General features: G+C 34.9%; 1 protein-coding gene across 1 annotated transcript in view; it reads right to left on the bottom strand.

The window, feature by feature from the left end:
• The window catches only part of LOC130447263 (paired mesoderm homeobox protein 2A-like), a 59,749-nt gene that overhangs the window by 1,956 nt on the left and 36,089 nt on the right, over positions 1-21,704 (bottom strand). Inside the window, exon 3 of the mRNA XM_056783981.1 lies at positions 4,563-4,836. Coding sequence (XP_056639959.1) covers positions 4,563-4,836 — 274 coding nt within the window. The remainder of the gene's footprint in view (positions 1-4,562; positions 4,837-21,704) is intronic.

Raw genomic sequence — 21,704 nt, 5'->3', positions numbered from 1 at the left:
AAGAGTCGAAGGTTTCATCGAACCAGGTTCTAAGATCCTTCAACCAGGATCTTTGTTTTCTTCGTCTTTTTTTTTTCAAATATGTTCTTGGAACGATTTGGATTCGTTTTTTCATAATTTGCAATACAGGGGAACTTGGAAATTCGTCCAAACATTTCGAATGTTTCATATCTTCGGTAGAGGTCCATAACTCCGGTTGAAGGTGGATTTTACCTTTTCTACGATGATATATTGAAAAATTCTTAAACTACCATAGAACCAAACAAAATTTCAATGTCAAAATATTTTATTATTCAACATATTTTCATCTTAATTGGACACATTGAACCTGCAACGTCTCTAGACCTCCACAGCTTTTATTATCTCCTCGTTGGAAGAAAATTTACGACCTTTTGAGCTATTTTTCAGTTGAGGAAAGAGATGATAGTCGGACGGAGCCAAATCTGGTGGATAAGGGGGGTGTTCTAGTAATTCGAACCCTAAATCACGAATTTTTTGCGAGATTTGGGTGCAGGGGCGTTGTCCTGATTGATCACCAAGGGTATTAAGCATATTTTTCGATTTTAACAATTTCGGCGGACATATTTTTTCTTTTAATCTATTGCGTAACTCTGGTTCACTTTTTTGACGTCTAAATTTACACTGACACTTCTAATAAATTAATATAAATACGAATAATTCGATATAAGTAACTTCGGGGGTCAAAATCGATTTTTTGCACTTTTCTTACAAATAACTCGTTTCCTATGGGTTTTACGCTATTTATGTCTATTATCAAAATTGTAGATAATTTAATTCTCTACAACTTTTCTTTGAAAAATTTTTTCATACGGTGAATCGTTTCTGAGATAGAGGACGGTTAAACTAAACGCTGTCGAATTTTGTTCCGTTTTGCTGGGATCTAATTAGTTTAGTCCAGTCATTTAAGGTAATTCACCTAGAAAAATTGAAATACCCAGCTATAAAGTCTTTTAAACTTGTTCATTTGACATCCTTAAACTCCTCCCAAAACTCACGAATAATTCGATATGAACAAATTTAAAAATCGGGGGTCAAAATCGATTTTTTGCACATTTTTTGCAAATAACTCGTTTCCTATGGGTTTTACGCTATTTCTGCTTATTATCAATATTGTAGATCATTAAAATTTCTACAAGTTTTGTTGTAAAAATTTTTTCATACGGTGAGTCGTTTCTGAGATATAGAGCGGCTAGAATTCTGTTTGAAATCAACTAGTAGTCCGGATCAAAATAACGTCTTATAAAGTTTATAAATTATTGCTGATACCCAGCTATAAAGTCCTTTAAACTTGTTCATTTGATATCCTTGAACTCCTCCCAAAACTCACGAATAATTCGATATGAACAAATTTAAAAATCGGGGGTCAAAATCGATTTTTTGCACATTTTTTGCAAATAACTCGTTTCCTATGGGTTTTACGCTATTTATGTTTATTATCAAAATTGTGGAACATTAAATTCTCTACAATTTTTGTTTGAAAAATTTTTTCATACGGTGAGTCGTTTCTGAGATATAGAGCGGCTAGAATTCTGTTTGAAATCAACTGGTAGTCCGGATCAAAATAACGTCTTATAAAGTTTATAAATTATTGCTGATACCCAGCTATAAAGTCCTTTAAACTTGTTCTTTTGATATCCTTAAACTCCTCCCAAAACTCACGAATAATTCGATGTGAGCAACTTTAAAAATCGGGAATCAAAATCGATTTTTTGCACATTTTTTGCAAATAACTCGTTTCCTATGGGTTTTACGCTATTTATGTTTATTATCAAAATTGTAGATCATCAAAATCACTACAACTTTTATTTGAAAAATTTTTTCATACGGTGAATCGTTTCTGAGATAGAGGACGGTTAAACTAAACGCTGTCGAATTTTGTTCCGTTTTGCTGGGATCTAATTAGTTTAGTCCAGTCATTTAAGGTAATTCACCTAGAAAAATTGAAATACCCAGCTATAAAGTCTTTTAAACTTGTTCATTTGACATCCTTAAACTCCTCCCAAAACTCACGAATAATTCGATATGAACAAATTTAAAAATCGGGGGTCAAAATCGATTTTTTGCACATTTTTTGCAAATAACTCGTTTCCTATGGGTTTTACGCTATTTCTGGTTATTATCAATATTGTAGATCATTAAAATTTCTACAAGTTTTGTTGTAAAAATTTTTTCATACGGTGAGTCGTTTCTGAGATATAGAGCGGCTAGAATTCTGTTTGAAATCAACTGGTAGTCCGGATCAAAATAACGTCTTATAAAGTTTATAAATTATTGCTGATACCCAGCTATAAAGTCTTTTAAACTTGTTCATTTGACATCCTCAAACTCCTCTCAAAACTCACGAATAATTCGATGTGAGCAACTTTAAAAATCGGGGGTCAAAATCGATTTTTTGCACATTTTTTGCAAATAACTCGTTTCCTATGGGTTTTACGCTATTTCTGGTTATTATCAATATTGTAGATCATTGAAATTTCTACAAGTTTTGTTGTAAAAATTTTTTCATACGGTGAGTCGTTTCTGAGATATAGAGCGGCTAGAATTCTGTTTGAAATCAACTGGTAGTCCGGATCAAAATAACGTCTTATAAAGTTTATAAATTATTGCTGATACCCAGCTATAAAGTCCTTTAAACTTGTTCATTTGATATCGTTAAACTCCTCCCAAAACTCACGAATAATTCGATATGAACAAATTTAAAAATCGGGGGTCAAAATCGATTTTTTGCACATTTTTTGCAAATAACTCGTTTCCTATGGGTTTTACGTTATTTATGTTTATTATCAAAATTGTGGAACATTAAATTCTCTACAATTTTTGTTTGAAAAATTTTTTCATACGGTGAGTCGTTTCTGAGATATAGAGCGACTAAAATTCTGTTTGAAATCAATTGGTAGTCCGGATCAAAATAACGTCTTATAAAGTTTATAAATTATTGCTGATACCCAGCTATAAAGTCCTTTAAACTTGTTCTTTTGATATCCTTAAACTCCTCCCAAAACTCACGAATAATTCGATGTGAGCAACTTTAAAAATCGGGGGTCAAAATCGATTTTTTGCACATTTTTTGCAAATAACTCGTTTCCTATGGGTTTTACGCTATTTCTGGTTATTATCAATATTGTAGATCATTAAAATTTCTACAAGTTTTGTTGTAAAAATTTTTTCATACGGTGAGTCGTTTCTGAGATATAGAGCGGCTAGAATTCTGTTTGAAATCAACTGGTAGTCCGGATCAAAATAACGTCTTATAAAGTTTATAAATTATTGCTGATACCCAGCTATAAAGTCCTTTAAACTTGTTCATTTGATATCCTTAAACTCCTCCCAAAACTCACGAATAATTCGATATGAACAAATTTAAAAATCGGGGGTCAAAATCGATTTTTTGCACATTTTTTGCAAATAACTCGTTTCCTATGGGTTTTACGCTATTTATATTTATTATCAAAATTGTAGATCATCAAAATCACTACAACTTTTATTTGAAAAATTTTTTCATACGGTGAATCGTTTCTGAGATAGAGGGCGGTTAAAATTCCGTTTCGAATCAACTGGTAGTCCCGATCAAAATAACGTCTTATAAAGTTTATAAATTATTACTAGATATATAATTCTAAATAATTTTGAGATTTGAGATGAATTTGCATAATTTTTATCCCCGAATGGATCAAAATATAAAAAAACCGGGTGGTTCTATTGAAAAAAATAAATAAATTTGATATTTATGAAGTTTAAACACTTTTTAAACACACCCTGTATGAAAAGAAAAATTTTTCAACATAGATTCAAACATGTCTGACCTAGCGAGATTAACTGTATCAATTTATTCAACTGGCGTATTTTAAAACGGTTTTATTTATGGTAGTAATCAATTTTTGAAAAAAAAAATTTAGGTCCTATCCTGCGTTCCGCCGGCGAAATAAAAATCCGAGTAAGGACGCAAGGGCGACGTCGAGAGGCAGGATAGCGTGTAACAGGACGAACAGGACTTGTCTGAGAGGCAGCAGGAGTAGGAATAGAACAGCAGGAGCTTCCCTTGCGCCGCTCTGACATTTAATCTAGAAAATTGCCCGTTGCCGCCCATTTATTTCCATTACTGTCAACTCTTTAGCTGCTGCCTACGTAGAAAGACCCACTCCAACATACACACGTAAAACACTCTCCACATTCCGCTATGGAGGATTCTTTTCCATCGCAAAACACCAATCTGATGTCACATTAGAGAATGAGAACTTTTTCCATCGGGTGTCTGATATGTAATTGGTTCGAGTGTTCCTATTAAATTAATTCCCAAATGCAACCGTCCCCGACGGTGGAAAATCTCGAAACGTTTCGTTTTTCATTATCAACAATGGCAGAAGAAGAATTAATACCAAAAAACACTTCGCATTCGACTAAGCTTGGATCTTCTCCGAATTATTTATTTATCCTACATAGAACCGATCGAAACTTCATTATATTTTCTTTAGACAACTTTAAAGTATTTAGAACCATCGAAATATGATACAAAAAAACATTTAGAAGATTAGAAAACTTACCGGAATTGCCGTTAATAGTTTTAACATCGCCGTTATTCGAATGGAGACTAGATACGCTACTCGTATTGGAATTTGGCGTTGTGGATATACTGGAATTTGGAGATCCGGGTTTGATATTGTCTTTACTGCTATTGACTTGATGTTTGTTGTTACCGCCGTTTTCCGCTTTGATATTCGTTGTCGGATTCGGACTATCCGAATTTATATTCGAAGTTTTTTGTTGAGCTAACCGTTCTTGTTTTCGAAATTTCGCCCTCCTATTTTGAAACCACACCTGCGAACATTTGGAATATTCCGAATTAATATACGAGGTCCGGCTGTTAAATAACGGGACTGCGCGCCTAGAGGGCGCCCTACACGCGTTTAGATTTATTAATTTCAAATTTTCCGTGAAATGTTTTATAAGTTGTTGCAAAATGTCTATGGGGACAACGTTCGTTGTTTTTTTCGAAATTATCGGCGCGGTGACGTCTGAAGGAGTTCCAGAGTGTCAGACTGTCAACCAAACTTACTATTTGACAGTTTTGACACCCGATTTCGTACCGGGTCGACGTATCTGCCCGTAATAAACAGTATTTGGCCAGTAATCGCACTCCAGTGCTCGAACACCCGCCGTACTCACCGGATTTAGCACCGTGCGAGTTTTTTTTTGTTTCCTAAGATAAAATCTGCTTGGAAACGGACCAAATTTGAGTCTATGGTGAAGCAGAAAAGCGGCAAAAAGTGTTTTTGAGTCAACGTTCGTTGTTTTTTTCGAAATTATCGGCGCGGTGACGTCTGAAGGAGTTCCAGAGTGTCAGACTGTCAACCAAACTTACTATTTGACAGTTTTGACAACGCTTCGAGAACGATTTCGTCTGTGAAGCATAATTTGGACAGTAAGCGCAATCCAGAGCTCGTACTCACCAGATTTAGCAGCGTGCGACTTTATTTTTGTTTCCGAAGATAAAATCTGCTTTGAAACGGATCCGATTCGATGGAAACGGTGAGGCAAAAAACGGCAGAGCTCCTAAAGGCGCTTACCAAAAAAGACTGCTTCGATCAATGGAAAAAACGTATGGAAAGGTTTGTGGCGAACCGTTTTTCGTAACCAGTCTCGTTATTTAATGGCCAGACCTCGGAATCTTACTTTGACTGTAAAATTAACGGTGATAGTGCTAAATCTTACAGCGAATTGGAAAGGTTAAATTCTTAATCCAACCTAACCAAAAGTATACGGTAGTTCGCTAATAGAATTACACCTAGTTGAAAATAGTTTGAGTAAGGACGGTTTAGAACATTTTTGGGACCAATCTTTAACATTTTCGTTATTTCTAAAACAAAAACTAAACGCTGTCGAATTTTGTTCCGTTTTACTGAACAACTTTAAAAATTGGCGGTCAAAATCGATTTTTCGCATTTTTATTGCAAATAACTCGTTTCCTATAGGTTTTACGCTATTTATGCTCGTTATCAAAATTGTAGATCATTTAATTCTCTACAAATTTTGTTTGAAAAATTTTTTCATACGGTGAACAGTTTCTGAGATAGGGGGCGGTTAAAATTCCGTTTCAAATCAACTGGTAGTCCCGATCAAAATAATGTCCTACAAAGTTTATAAATTATTGCAGATAACCAGCTATAAAGTCCTTCAAACTTGTTCATTTGATATCCTTAAACTCCTCCCAAAACTCACATATAATTCGATGTGAACAACTTTAAAAATTGGGGGTCAAAATCGATTTTTCGCACTTTTATTGCAAATAACTCGTTTCCTATGGGTTTTACGCTATTAATGTTTATTATCAATATTATAGATCATTAAAATCACTACAACTTTTGTTTGAAAAATTTTTTCATACGGTGAATAGTTTCTGAGATAGGGGGCGGTTAAAATTCCGTTTCAAATCAACTGGTAGTCCCGATCAAAATAATGTCCTACAAAGTTTATAAATTATTGCAGATAACCAGCTATAAAGTCCTTCAAACTTGTTCATTTGATATCCTTAAACTCCTCCCAAAACTCACATATAATTCGATGTGAACAACTTTAAAAATTGGGGGTCAAAATCGATTTTTCGCACTTTTATTGCAAATAACTCGTTTCCTATGGGTTTTACGCTATTAATGTTTATTATCAATATTATAGATCATTAAAATCACTACAACTTTTGTTTGAAAAATTTTTTCACACGGTGAATAGTTTCTGAGATAGAGGGCGGTTAAAATTCCGTTTCAAATCAACTGGTAGTCTCGATCAAAATAACGTCTTATAAAGTTTATAAATTATTGCAGCAGATACCCAGCTATAAAGTCGTTTAAACTTGTTCATTTGACATCCTGAAACTCCTCCCAAGATTCACATATAATTCGATGTGAACAAATTTAAAATTCGGGGTTCAAAAGTCGAAAAAATCGATTTTTTGCACATTTTTTGCAAATAACTCGTTTCCTATGGGTTTTACGCCATTTCTATTGATCATCAATATTGAAGAAAATCTAAATCTCTACAACTTTTGTTTGAAATATTTTATCACAAGGTGGATCGTTTCTGAGATAGAGGGCAGAGCGCGATCGGGACTACCAGTTGATTTCAAACGGGATTCACACCGCCCTCTATCTCAGAAACGGTTCACCATATGAAAAAATTTTTAAATCAAAAGTTGTAGAGAATTTATCGCTCTACAATATTGATAATAAATATAAATAGCGTAAATCCCATAGGAAACGAGTTATTTGCTATAAAAGTACGAAAAATCGATTTTTTTGACTTTTGACCCCCAATTTTTAAATTTGTTCACATCGAATTATATGTGAGTTTTGGGAAGAGTTTTAGCATGTAAAATCTAAGTCTAAATCTATATAAAATGACTGGACTAGCTTTCGTTGTATAGAATTGTTGGCAGCTAGACCTTGTTGTAATAAAACACTTTTTAATTAGTTAATAATATTTTTTTTATAACACAGCTCACTTCTTACGTTTCACTTGGTTCTGACCTAGATTATTAAATTACATCCATAAATGCTTTCACTACAATTTTTCTAACGTAAACGGTATTTTTTGGTAAGAAATTCTGGATAAAAAGACCCGGAGGTTCCATCAGAAAAATCAAAACTTGATTTTTATGAAGTTAAACTTTGAACACTTTTTATACACACCCCGTATAAAATAAAAAAATTTTCAACATAGATTCAAATACGTCTGACCCTGCTAAAAGTAAACGAATAGAAACTATTTTCATATTTTTAAGGGTATCTTGGTAAAAAAATAATTTATAAGGGTGTGCAACAGTCAAATTTTTTACAAAAAAATTAATATCTCCAAAAGTATGCATTTTTCGAAAAAAGTTTTCAGACAATCTTTCATTAAAATTTTACGTATATTTCGAAAATGTGTTAATATACAGGGTGTTGTATTTAAAATAACAAAGTTATAGTCGATATCCGGTAGAACCGGAAGTCGGCCATCTTTGAAAATATTCTAGTTAAAAAGATCGTACCCGAAAACCCAAACGTAGAAATTTTCATGATTCTACTACAAGTATTTCGCCTTATACAGATAGTTCTAACTCGTCGTGGGACAACCTGTATAATAATTATGTTGTTGTTATTTTGATAAAATATTATACAAAACCATGCATCGATTGATGATTATCAGAAAAAAAATGCGTCTAATTAGAACCGAAAGTCCAAAAACTATATCACTACATATTTCATTTATTGATTGTACAAAAAAAAATTCGTTAACGATATCAAACATAAAATCTGTTCTGTATTTGCGAGAGCTCTCATAGCGAGTAGGAATGCAGTGGAAACGTGGTCGGACAATAAATAAAAACAGAATTGATTACGCTGATTGCCTCGCGAGTTGCGTTTAACATAAATAAAACGAACAATGCGAAAGCAATTTTAATCGGAAGCCTCTATGAAGTATAATTACAGCACAGAGCTTTTCGATTCTCCCTCCACGCTTACACATCCAGTTCTATCACGTGATTTATACTGCTAAAGAAATAGAAAATGTACTAAAACATGTTAAATTTTTCACCCTATTCATAAGCTTGAAGTTGGCGTTATTAACCTTAAAATTTTGACATGTGGTGTACACGGAACGAGAAATAACATCCCGTTCTAACGTCATACGTCAAACTCACGTGTCAAACGTAAACGGATTCGATTATTTTCTTTATGGAATAGTTCAAAGTTTTTCAATGTTTTTGTGGATATAGTTTCGAAAATACTGGAAAATTACAGATTTAAACTTACTTCGATTTTCCGTTCGACGTTTCTTAAATTTTTCACCCTATTCATAAGCTTGAAGTTGGCGTTATTAACCTTAAAATTTTGACATGTGGTGTACACGGAACGAGAAATAACATCCCGTTCTAACGTCATACGTCAAACTCACGTGTCAAACGTAAACGGATTCGATTATTTTCTTTATGGAATAGTTCAATGTTTTTGTGGATATAGTTTCGAAAATACTGGAAAATTACAGATTTAATCTTACTTCGATTTTCCGTCCGACGTTTCTTAAATTTTTCACCCTATTCACAAGCTTGAAGTTGGCGTTATTAACCTTAAAATTTTGATATGTGGTGTACACGGAACGAGAAATAACATCCCGTTCTAACGTCATACGTCAAACTCACGTGTCAAACGTAAACGGATTCGATTATTTTCTTTATGGAATAGTTCAAAGTTTTTCAATGTTTTTGTGGATATAGTTTCGAAAATACTGGAAAATTACAGATTTAATCTTAATTCGATTTTCCGTCCGACGTTTCTTAAATTATTCACCCTATTCACAAGCTTGAAGTTGCCGTTATTAACCTTAAAATTTTGACATGTGGTGTACACGGAACGAGAAATAACATCCCGTTCTAACGTCATACGTCAAACTCACGTGTCAAACGTAAACGGATTCGATTATTTTCTTTATGGAATAGTTCAAAGTTTTTCAATGTTTTTGTGGATATAGTTTCGAAAATACTGGAAAATTACAGATTTAATCTTACTTCGATTTTCCGTCCGACGTTTCTTAAATTTTTCACCCTATTCACAAGCTTGAAGTTGGCGTTATTAACCTTAAAATTTTGACATGTGGTGTACACGGAACGAGAAATAACATCCCGTTCTAACGTCATACGTCAAATTCACGTGTCAAACGTAAACGGATTCGATTATTTTCTTTATGGAATAGTTCAAAGTTTTTCAATGTTTTTGAGGATATAGTTTCGAAAATACTGGAAAATTACAGATTTAATCTTAATTCGATTTTCCGTTCGACGTTTCTTAAATTATTCACCCTATTCATAAGCTTGAAGTTGGCGTTATTAACCTTAAAATTTTGACATGTGGTGTACACGGAACGAGAAATAACATCCCGTTCTAACGTCATACGTCAAACTCATGTGTCAAACGTAAACGGATTCGATTATTTTCTTTATGGAATAGTTCAAAGTTTTTCAATGTTTTTGTGGATATAGTTTCGAAAATACTAGAAAATTACGGATTTAATCTTACTTCGATTTTCCGTTCGACGTTTCTTAAATTATTCACCCTATTCACAAGCTTGAAGTTGGCGTTATTAACCTTAAAATTTTGACATGTGGTGTACACGGAACGAGAAATAACATCCCGTTCTAACGTCATACGTCAAACTCACGTGTCAAACGTAAACGGATTCGATTATTTTCTTTATGGAATAGTTCAAAGTTTTTCAATGTTTTTGTGGATATAGTTTCGAAAATACTAGAAAATTACAGATTTAATCTTACTTCGATTTTCCGTCCGACGTTTCTTAAATTTTTCACCCTATTTATAAGCTTGAAGTTGGCGTTATTAACCTTAAAATTTTGACATGTGGTGTACACGGAACGAGAAATAACATCCCGTTCTAACGTCATACGTCAAATTCACGTGTCAAACGTAAACGGATTCGATTATTTTCTTTATGGAATAGTTCAAAGTTTTTCAATGTTTTTGTGGATATAGTTTCGAAAATACTAGAAAATTACGGATTTAATCTTACTTCGATTTTCCGTTCGACGTTTCTTAAATTATTCACCCTATTCACAAGCTTGAAGTTGGCGTTATTAACCTTAAAATTTTGACATGTGGTGTACACGGAACGAGAAATAACATCTCGTTCTAACGTCATACGTCAAACTCACGTGTCAAACGTAAACGGATTCGATTATTTTCTTTATGGAATAGTTCAAAGTTTTTCAATGTTTTTGTGGATATAGTTTCGAAAATACTAGAAAATTACGGATTTAAACTTACTTCGATTTTCCGTTCGACGTTTCTTAAATTATTCACCCTATTCACAAGCTTGAAGTTGGCGTTATTAACCTTAAAATTTTGACATGTGGTGTACACGGAACGAGAAATAACATCTCGTTCTAACGTCATACGTCAAACTCACGTGTCAAACGTAAACGGATTCGATTATTTTCTTTATGGAATAGTTCAAAGTTTTTCAATGTTTTTGTGGATATAGTTTCGAAAATACTAGAAAATTACGGATTTAATCTTACTTCGATTTTCCGTTCGACGTTTCTTAAATTATTCACCCTATCCATAAGCTTGAAGTTGCCGTTATTAACCTTAAAATTTTGACATGTGGTGTACACGGAACGAGAAATAACATCCCGTTCTAACGTCATACGTCAAACTCACGTGTCAAACGTAAACGGATTCGATTATTTTCTTTATGGAATAGTTCAAAGTTTTTCAATGTTTTTGTGGATATAGTTTCGAAAATACTGGAAAATTACAGATTTAAACATGGAGGAAATACCAGTAGCACGTAATAAGACAGTCTACTTGGCACCAGGTTATGAATATTGTTGGACAATCACAATTACATGTCGTACGAACTATAATTTTTTTCTTTCTTAAAGAAACGTCAAATCATCAAATCCTGCAAAGATTCAGTCACGAATTTTCTCTAAATATTTGACAGATTCGTTTCTTGCAGCTCGACAGCCGCCCTGCTCATTCTACACAGTTGTATTGGCCCGCTAGATCCCCAGACCTAACAATAATGGATTTTTTTATACAGGGAAGAGTAAAATATAAAGAAAACATTCCAAACGATTGTGAAATATTGGAAAACTGAATATTAAAGAAGGCGTATTGAAAGATCGCGGATTTAGAAGGGTTGGGTACTTAATTTAGTTTATGATGACGTCGTATTCTATCGGGAAACGATTGTAATCAATTAAAATTTTTGAGTCGTGTCTCTTGTTCGTATTTTTTCCTTGAATAAATGTAGTGACGATAAAACTTCGCTTTTCTTTGCAAGTTTTCTACTTTACTTTTTATTGTTGTCGATGTCCAGTCTATCTACGTTATTGGAACATCTGGATTTTACGTTGTTGAGATATTCCGAGCAAAAACTGCAATAATAACCGGGGAAAACAATCCGCGCTATCTGCTAAACACTTAATCGAATTATTGTGCATGATTTGTCTGTACATAACAGTCACCCGTACTGAATAATAATATTTAAAGAACGTATGAGCGTTAACGTTCGGATCGAAATGATTTCGTCGTCAAATACAGCGAATTATTTGGTACAACAGATCGAAACAATAAAACAATGGTTGTTGTTAACTACGAGGCATCAAACATCAAACACCCTATAGAAACGTAAAAACCAATTCCGTTCTGTCGAAATAACTTATTTTCAAACTATTCAGATGTTGTTTTAGAGTTGAAAGCCAAAAGAAACGTTTGTCAGCGTGTACGATTCGACTTGAAGTTATTTACATGGTTGTTGATTTACCTTACAGTAAATATCTGTCATCTTAGTTCGAAGGCAAGTGGCTCCAACTATGGGGCATAAACTATAAACTCGAGGAGCGTTTTGAAAACCTTAAACCTTTCACTGTTCCCCAAAACACCCAGTGTACTAAAAAATATCTGGAAATTTACAAATAGTGGCAATTAAGTTTCCGCCATTTTGATAATAACTTTTGACAATCAGAACGCGTTGTTCGCGTTTACTAACTGTCAATTTTTTATCTGTCACGTCATAATCATAACTGTCAAACGTGGAATGACATTTCGATTACTACGAATAATGATTATCGAAAATCATCATTAAAGTTGGAAGTTTTTCAAATTATTTTGTTTTGTCGAAAATATCGAAGTTTAATTTCAAAACAACTGTTTAAAATCCCACGTATTATGCCAATATTTTTAGTTCACACCTGGCAAACGTTATCACTTCACAATTATATGCAGGTGGTATTTATTTATCGTATTTATGATTTGCAAAAACATTTTTATGATATTTATTTATGTATAGTTCAAAAATTCAGAAATAACTTCACTTGATTACCAATATATCGAATCAATACGCTTATTTTGAGGTTATGTAATTATGAAACTAATTTATTGAAATAAAAACTTTCTTCAATTGAGATCAAGTTTTTTTTCTATGTGAAGATGTGAGGATTCTGGTCGTTTGACCGTACAGTCCAGCTTTAAGGTTGATTCATCCGTGCACAGAATGTAATCTGCGTAAAAAACGATCCGAGATTTGAAGTTAGTTGTTACAGATCGTCCAGAACGCGGCGCGTCAGCAACAGAGCCCATTTTTAAGAATTCCAGGTACGTCTTCTCCACCGTTACACTTATTTGGTAGCGGCGAGTTCGAAAATTGTCGTAAGACATGTTAACTAACAGATAAATTTTGTAAAATACACAAATTATTTACTATTCTACGAACTGAAACGTATTTTAACCTAACTTGTGACACTTTATGGCGAATTCGAAGTCAGGACGATATTTTTGATTATAAAAACACGATATACTACAAATCGGTTTTGGAAACCATTTTATAGTATACCTGACATGGTAAAATGGCGTCGAAGATCAGATTTCGAAATAATTCTAATCATTTGTCATGCACAAAACACCAAACAAATTATACGTTTTGTGCTATTCGAGTATATCGTCGAATTATAACCTATAAATTGACGAGTTAACAAGTCGGTAGAAAAAAAATTGTTGATACACATCGCCGGGTATGTAATCTGTTCGCTATATTCGTGTCGTAATAAACATTTCATCTTTTTGAAATACAACACCACAATGCAAACCCAATCAAGGCGTCCAACGTAAATCAACAAAATGTGGGGAAAGAATTATACGCGAATTCGCACAATGGCACAGTCTATCTAATACATATCACGTATCTAGGTTTTAATTGATATAATTTTTCATGAAATTACTTTGATAAAACGCAAAATGTAATTATTCGGAGAGATCCATAGAAAACAAATCCATTTCCATAGAAATATAACGATTTTTAATCTGTCAAAGAGGTTAGAGTAATGACGTTGTTTGAAAAGTGACACATCCTATATAGAACTGTCAATTACAATAAATAAATTCAGTATCAATGACTTATATCAAAATTATTATGTAATAAAAACACGTAACGTGTGATACGGCGGTTAGATACCGAGTAAATAACTTTTCTTTCAACTTTCTAGACTATCTAGTTCTATATAAAGACATGAATGAATCTGACTTGTTGACGAAACGTCAAGTAGTAGTGTTTACGTTTAACGACAGCGAATCGTACGAAAAAGTAAGGTTAGGACGTATTAGTTCAGCGAATCTAGCTAGCCCCAGCCCTTAGCCTGGGTTATAGTTATGTAAATCATTCCTGAATGTTTTAACAGAAACAAGATGGTGTCGCAAAGCTAGGTTAAGTTGTCCGGCTGTCAAATTCCGGTCAGGTACGTTCCAACTGTACGCTAATATCGTCCGACTACTAAATTCGGACTTGGCGTCAATATTGACGCAGATGTTATGGTATTCGGATTATTTTTTGGTAAAAGTAGAAGTTAAGTTTGAAGGGTGTTTGTGTTATATTCGAGAATACGAGGGGATGAACACGACGGGGTATTACAGAGCGGTGAATTTATAAAGAAAATATTTTTTTTTCCGCAAGACGTTTTTGTCGTATTATAAAACACAAATTACCCCACCGATTATATTAAGGGATGAAAATATAGTTTAAATTTTCGATGCGATTAGTCGAATGTTCCATATAATTATATATTTACAATCGTAAAAAGAGAGACGGAGATTAACCTGCTCTATTGCTCGTTTGATTAGGGACGTCTACTTAAATAGCCTCCCCCATTGTATCCGTACACGTATAAATACTAAATAGACTAGGGAAAAGGTAAAGGGCGATAAAACCGAGAGCAAACAAAAATTGTTTGAACGCTTCACACATGCACAGAAGGCCCTCGGCAGGTCTTTAATACACATGTTTCCCTTGTCATTTCGCTAAATACACATGAATACGAAATTTGTAGGGATGCACAAACGCTCACGACGGAAACATTTATATTATTTTTAAATATTATCTCAACTAATCAGATACGTAATTAAATTTTTTATTAATGAATCTCTAGTCTTGGAATTATTCCCCCTATTGACACCATTTCCATCGGTTGATTTCCGCTCTGCTCAGATCTTTCTCTTCTTCTTTCAACCAGCTTGTAATGGCCCTTTCCCGATTGGATCATAGTATAGCATCGACAGATGTCGCCGCCATCTTATTATTTGTTTTTATTTCGCCCACAGTGACATATCGGTTAGGAAAAAAGTTGGGTTATGAACTTTTCTCAATTTGATACTTTCTAACGGGATTTAACGTTCGAATTCAAGTTTCTTTACCGTTTGTTACAATTTTTGAATCGATCGAGTGGTTTTGCTGGTACGAAAATCGATCACATGTCGTAAATACATTTCAAAATGTACTAAAAGTTATAATAAGCGCAATAAAAGTTGGAGGAAGCGTCGTATGATATTCCAACGTGGAAAATAACAAGAAAAGTCATTCGAAGTTGTCTTCAGTTCGGGTCTCAAACTCGAACGAGAGTTTGTTATACCACACTTACAAGACGTAATAACGTCGAAACTAGTCGTTAGTTAAATCTCCTTGCAATTGCGAGCCATTGGAGATGTTAATATCGACAAAAAGGTCAATTAACATCACGTTCTTTAAAGAAGATGTTATTCAATATTCGTCGAAGCATTAGTGAGTTGTTATATTCAGTTCTGGTCTTAAACTCGAACGAGAGTTTGTTATACGACTCTTATAAGACGTAATAACGTCGAAACTAGTCGGTAGTTACCTCTCCTTGCAATTGTGAGCCAATGGGGACATTTATTTCGACAAAAAAGTCAATTAACATCACGTTCTTTAAAGAAGATGTTATTCAATATTCATCGAAGCATTAGCGAGTTGTTGTCTTCAGTTCGGGTCTTAAACTCGAACGAGAGTTTGTTATACCACTCTTATAAGACATAATAACGTCGAAACTAGTCGGTAGTTACCTCTCCTTGCAATTGTGAGCCATTGGGGACGTTTATTTCGGCAAGAAAGTCAATTAACATCACGCTCTTTAAAGAAGATGTTATTCAATATTCGTCGAAGCATTAGTGAGTTGTTATATTCAGTTCTGGTCTTAAACTCGAACGAGAGTTTGTTATACCACTCTTATAAGACATAATAACGTCGAAACTAGTCGGTAGTTACCTCTCCTTGCAATTGTGAGCCATTGGGGACGTTTATTTCGGCAAGAAAGTCAATTAACATCACGCTCTTTAAAGAAGATGTTATTCAATATTCGTCGAAGCATTAGTGAGTTGTTATATTCAGTTCTGGTCTTAAACTCGAACGAGAGTTTGTTATACGACTCTTATAAGACGTAATAACGTCGAAACTAGTCGGTAGTTACCTCTCCTTGCAATTGTGAGCCATTGGGGACGTTTATTTCGGCAAGAAAGTCAATTAACATCACGCTCTTTAAAGAAGATGTTATTCAATATTCGTCGAAGCATTAGTGAGTTGTTATATTCAGTTCTGGTCTTAAACTCGAACGAGAGTTTGTTATACGACTCTTATAAGACATAATAACGTCGAAACTAGTCGGTAGTTACCTCTCCTTGCAATTGTGAGCCATTGGGGACGTTTATTTCGGCAAGAAAGTCAATTAACATCACGCTCTTTAAAGAAGATGTTATTCAATATTCGTCGAAGCATTAGTGAGTTGTTATATTCAGTTCTGGTCTTAAACTCGAACGAGAGTTTGTTATACGACTCTTATAAGACGTAATAACGTCGAAACTAGTCGGTAGTTACATTTCCTTGCAATTGAGAGCCATTGGGGACGTTTATTTCGACAAAAAAGTCAATTATCGTCACGCTCTTTGAAGAAGATGTTATTCAATATTCGTCGAAGCATTAGCCAGGAAAGTAGTTGTTTTCTCCTTTGAAAAACGACGGAATATATTTGTTTGTAATGGCCCTTTCCCGATTGGATCATAGTATAGCATCAACAGATGTCGCCGCCATCTTATTATTTGTTTTTATTTCGCCTACAGTGACATATCGGTTAGGAAAAAAGTTGGGTTATGAACTTTTCTCAATTTGATAGTTTCTTCACCGTTTGTTACAATTTATGAATCGAACGAGTGGTTTTGCTGGTAGGAAAATCGATCACACCTCGTAAGTACATTTCAAAATGTACTAAAAGTTATAATAAAAGTTGGAGGAAACGTCGTATGATATTCCAACGTGGAAAATAACGAGAAAAGTCATTCGGAGCTGTCTCGCCGGTCTCCCGACCGCGTGACAACCGACTGAATTATTAATTTTAGGTTAGGTAATGAAATCGTTCAATTTCAAACTGAATTATGTTTCTTAATGTTTGATTAAAAGAAGGAAAGATGAATTGGTAATCACAGGAATAGATGCGGAAGAGAAACCTGACCTACAGATGGCGGTAGTTGTTTGAAAAGACAGTTCGAAGACTCCACGCTGTTTAGTATTTGTTTGGTCGCCAAAAACAGTGAATTTGCGATTTTTTTCAGTTAATTATTGTTTGACGATTAAAATCGGCTTAGTCCGTTACTGTTCCGGAAAGCAAGAGCAACAGAGATTGGTCCCTTGTAAAAAGCTTGTTAGTCGAATTTCCCCCATCAAGCCAATTCGATTCAATCAAACCGGTAAACACCGGATGAACAGACCGTATGTCTGGAATACCGATGACTGTTAATTGTGTGCCAATAAGCCAGAGGTCGCCGTTGTCGGTCGCCTTCAAATCAGCGCCAGTTGCGACCGTTAGAAGACGATCCTTCGCAAATACCAATCAACCACCGCGAAATTTAACTTTAACTCCGCGACTACATCTTATGCTAATCTATCGATTTTCCCGAAGTTTCCTTCGTTTCTATTTACATTCGTTGTTGGAATGAGAACAATATTAAGTGGTGAGAAATTCGCCGCTTTATAAACGTCAAAAATTAGCTTTGCGACGTCTACAACCGGAAAGGCGATTAGCGTTAACAGAAAAATTATTAACGTCCATTTGTATCGAATATGTCGAAAGCTTACACCGTACAACAAGAATTTCCATTGAGGGAAGAAAAAGAATTAACGAAGAATCGAATTTGAAACAAATTCCGGCGGGATTTAGCAAAAATAAAACTATACATTAACCAGATATTGAAGGAAAGATAATGTGATGTTGAGAAAGATGTTGAGAGGACGGAATAACTTACAAAGACAATACCCAGTGCTCCGGCGTTTGACTTCTTGAAAATTATACTGAGTCTGTTTATACCGCAATCAAAAACCCTCCGTTTCCAAATCTGGAGACGACTCGTTGTTCTTTTATTGGTGTGATTGAACTTAATTGCACTTTGCCCGCCAAAATATCAGTGACAAAGAAAAAAGGTCAATTAACATCACGATGTTATTCAATATTCGTCGAAGCATTAGCGAGTTGTTGTCTTCAGTTCGGGTCTTAAACTCGAACGAGAGTTTGTTATACCACTCTTATAAGACGTAATAACGTCGAAACTAGTCGGTAGCTACCTCTCCTTGCAATTGAGAGCCATTGGGGACGTTCAATTCGACAAAAAAGTCAATTAACATCACGCTCTTTGAAGAAGATGTTATTCAATATTCGTCGAAGCATTAGCGAGTTGTTGTCTTCAGTTCGGGTCTTAAACTCGAACGAGAGTTTGTTACACCACTCTTATAAGACGTAATAACGTCGAAACTAGTCGGTAGTTAACTCTCCTTGCAATTGCGAGCCATTGGGGACGTTCATTTCGGCAAAAAAGTCAATTAACATCACGCTCTTTGAAGAAGATGTTATTCAATATTCGTCGAAGCATTAGCGAGTTGTTGTCTTCAGTTCGAGTCTTAAACTCGAACGAGAGTTTGTTATATCACTCTAATAAGACGTAATAACGTCGAAACTAGTCGGTAGCTACCTCTCCTTGCAATTGAGAGCCATTGGGGACGTTCATTTCGGCAAAAAAGTCAATTAACATCACGCTCTTTGAAGAAGATGTTATTCAATATTCGTCGAAGCATTAGCGAGTTGTTGTCTTCAGTTCGGGTCTTAAACTCGAACGAGAGTTTGTTATATCACTCTAATAAAACGTAATAACGTCGAAACTAGTCGGTAGCTACCTCTCCTTGCAATTGAGAGCCATTGGGGACGTTCAATTCGACAAAAAAGTCAATTAACATCACGTTCTTTGAAGAAGATGTTATTCAATATTCGTCGAAGCATTAGCGAGTTGTTGTCTTCAGTTCGGGTCTTAAACTCGAACGAGAGTTTGTTATACCACTCTAATAAGACGTAATAACGTCGAAACTAGTCGGTAGCTACCTCTCCTTGTAATTGAGAGCCATTGGGGACGTTCATTTCGGCAAAAAAGTCAATTAACATCACGCTCTTTGAAGAAGATGTTATTCAATATTCGTCGAAGCATTAGCGAGTTGTTGTCTTCAGTTCGGGTCTTAAACTCGAACGAGAGTTTGTTATACCACTCTTATAAGACGTAATAACGTCGAAACTAGTCGGTAGCTACCTCTCCTTGCAATTGAGAGCCATTGGGGACGTTCAATTCGACAAAAAAGTCAATTAACATCACGCTCTTTGAAGAAGATGTTATTCAATATTCGTCGAAGCATTAGCGAGTTGTTGTCTTCAGTTCGGGTCTTAAACTCGAACGAGAGTTTGTTACACCACTCTTATAAGACGTAATAACGTCGAAACTAGTCGGTAGTTAACTCTCCTTGCAATTGCGAGCCATTGGGGACGTTCATTTCGGCAAAAAAGTCAATTAACATCACGCTCTTTGAAGAAGATGTTATTCAATATTCGTCGAAGCATTAGCGAGTTGTTGTCTTCAGTTCGAGTCTTAAACTCGAACGAGAGTTTGTTATATCACTCTAATAAGACGTAATAACGTCGAAACTAGTCGGTAGCTACCTCTCCTTGCAATTGAGAGCCATTGGGGACGTTCATTTCGGCAAAAAAGTCAATTAACATCACGCTCTTTGAAGAAGATGTTATTCAATATTCGTCGAAGCATTAGCGAGTTGTTGTCTTCAGTTCGGGTCTTAAACTCGAACGAGAGTTTGTTATATCACTCTAATAAAACGTAATAACGTCGAAACTAGTCGGTAGCTACCTCTCCTTGCAATTGAGAGCCATTGGGGACGTTCAATTCGACAAAAAAGTCAATTAACATCACGTTCTTTGAAGAAGATGTTATTCAATATTCGTCGAAGCATTAGCGAGTTGTTGTCTTCAGTTCGGGTCTTAAACTCGAACGAGAGTTTGTTATACCACTCTAATAAGACGTAATAACGTCGAAACTAGTCGGTAGCTACCTCTCCTTGCAATTGAGAGCCATTGGGGACGTTCATTTCGGCAAAAAAGTCAATTAACATCACGCTCTTTGAAGAAGATGTTATTCAATATTCGTCGAAGCATTAGCGAGTTGTTGTCTTCAGTTCGGGTCTTAAACTCGAACGAGAGTTTGTTATATCACTCTAATAAAACGTAATAACGTCGAAACTAGTCGGTAGTTACCTCTCCTTGCAATTGCGAGCCATTGGGGACGTTCAATTCGACAAAAAAGTCAATTAACATCACGCTCTTTGAAGAAGATGTTATTCAATATTCGTCGAAGCATTAGCGAGTTGTTGTCTTCAGTTCGGGTCTTAAACTCGAACGAGAGTTTGTTATATCACTCTTATAAGACGTAATAACGTCGAAACTAGTCGGTAGTTACCTTTCCTTGCAATTGCGAGCCATTGGGGACGTTCAATTCGACAAAAAAGTCAATTAACATCACGCTCTTTGAAGAAGATGTTATTCAATATTCGTCGAAGCATTAGCGAGTTGTTGTCTTCAGTTCGGGTCTTAAACTCGAACGAGAGTTTGTTATATCACTCTAATAAGACGTAATAACGTCGAAACTAGTCAGTAGCTACCTCTCATTGCTATTGAGAGCCATTGGGGACGTTCATTTCGGCAAAAAAGTCAATTAACATCACGCTATTTAAAGAAGATGTTATTCAATACTAGTCGAAGCATTAGCCAGGAAAGTAGTTGTTTTCTCCTTTGAAAAACGACAGAATATATTTTCGAAACATTAAATTTCGAAATTATTGAACAGTAGGAATCATTTATTTAGATTAAGATGAAGAAATATATCGCAGAAAAGAATATTTTTCCATGATTTTCGTCATGGTTGAAAAGTAAGGAAATTGGAGATGTTCGCTCCTGATCAGGAGAAATCGAAATTTCCCAACCCGATATTTAATATATTTACAGTTTAATATTTTTTATTCTATCGTAATTTTGTGTCCTCCTTCGGATTAGATCATTAGTCTGGGAGGAATTCTAAAATTCTTGTGTTCCCTTTGTTGGGTCGGGTATTTCTCGACCTATCCTCGTATAATACAATGTAAGATCTACATAATAGTGGTTGTTATTAAATCATTCTTTTGATCTATAAATCATGCTTTTCATTAGTTAATCCCAATAAGTAGGGTTGAAAATCTGAAGAAGGAAAACCGGTAATAAATTAGAAACGTTCCGGGTTCACTTCCAAGATGATACAAAAGAAAAACTAGGAAAAGCAAAAGGGCGAACTCTACTCGAAAATTTAATCAACATAATTAACTACTAAATTGTATTCTGTTCTGGTCTTTTTACATTTAGGAGACAGTACGAAGTGTCCTTTTGCAAATGCCATAATAAATTTTCAAAAAAATATCTCCCTGTTTTGTTAAGTGCCTATAGGTCG

This window comes from Diorhabda sublineata, chromosome 8, assembly GCF_026230105.1.
Source record: "Diorhabda sublineata isolate icDioSubl1.1 chromosome 8, icDioSubl1.1, whole genome shotgun sequence".
In the NCBI taxonomy this organism is placed as follows: Eukaryota; Metazoa; Arthropoda; class Insecta; order Coleoptera; family Chrysomelidae; genus Diorhabda; species Diorhabda sublineata.
This window is presented reverse-complemented; position numbering and strand designations above follow the sequence as displayed.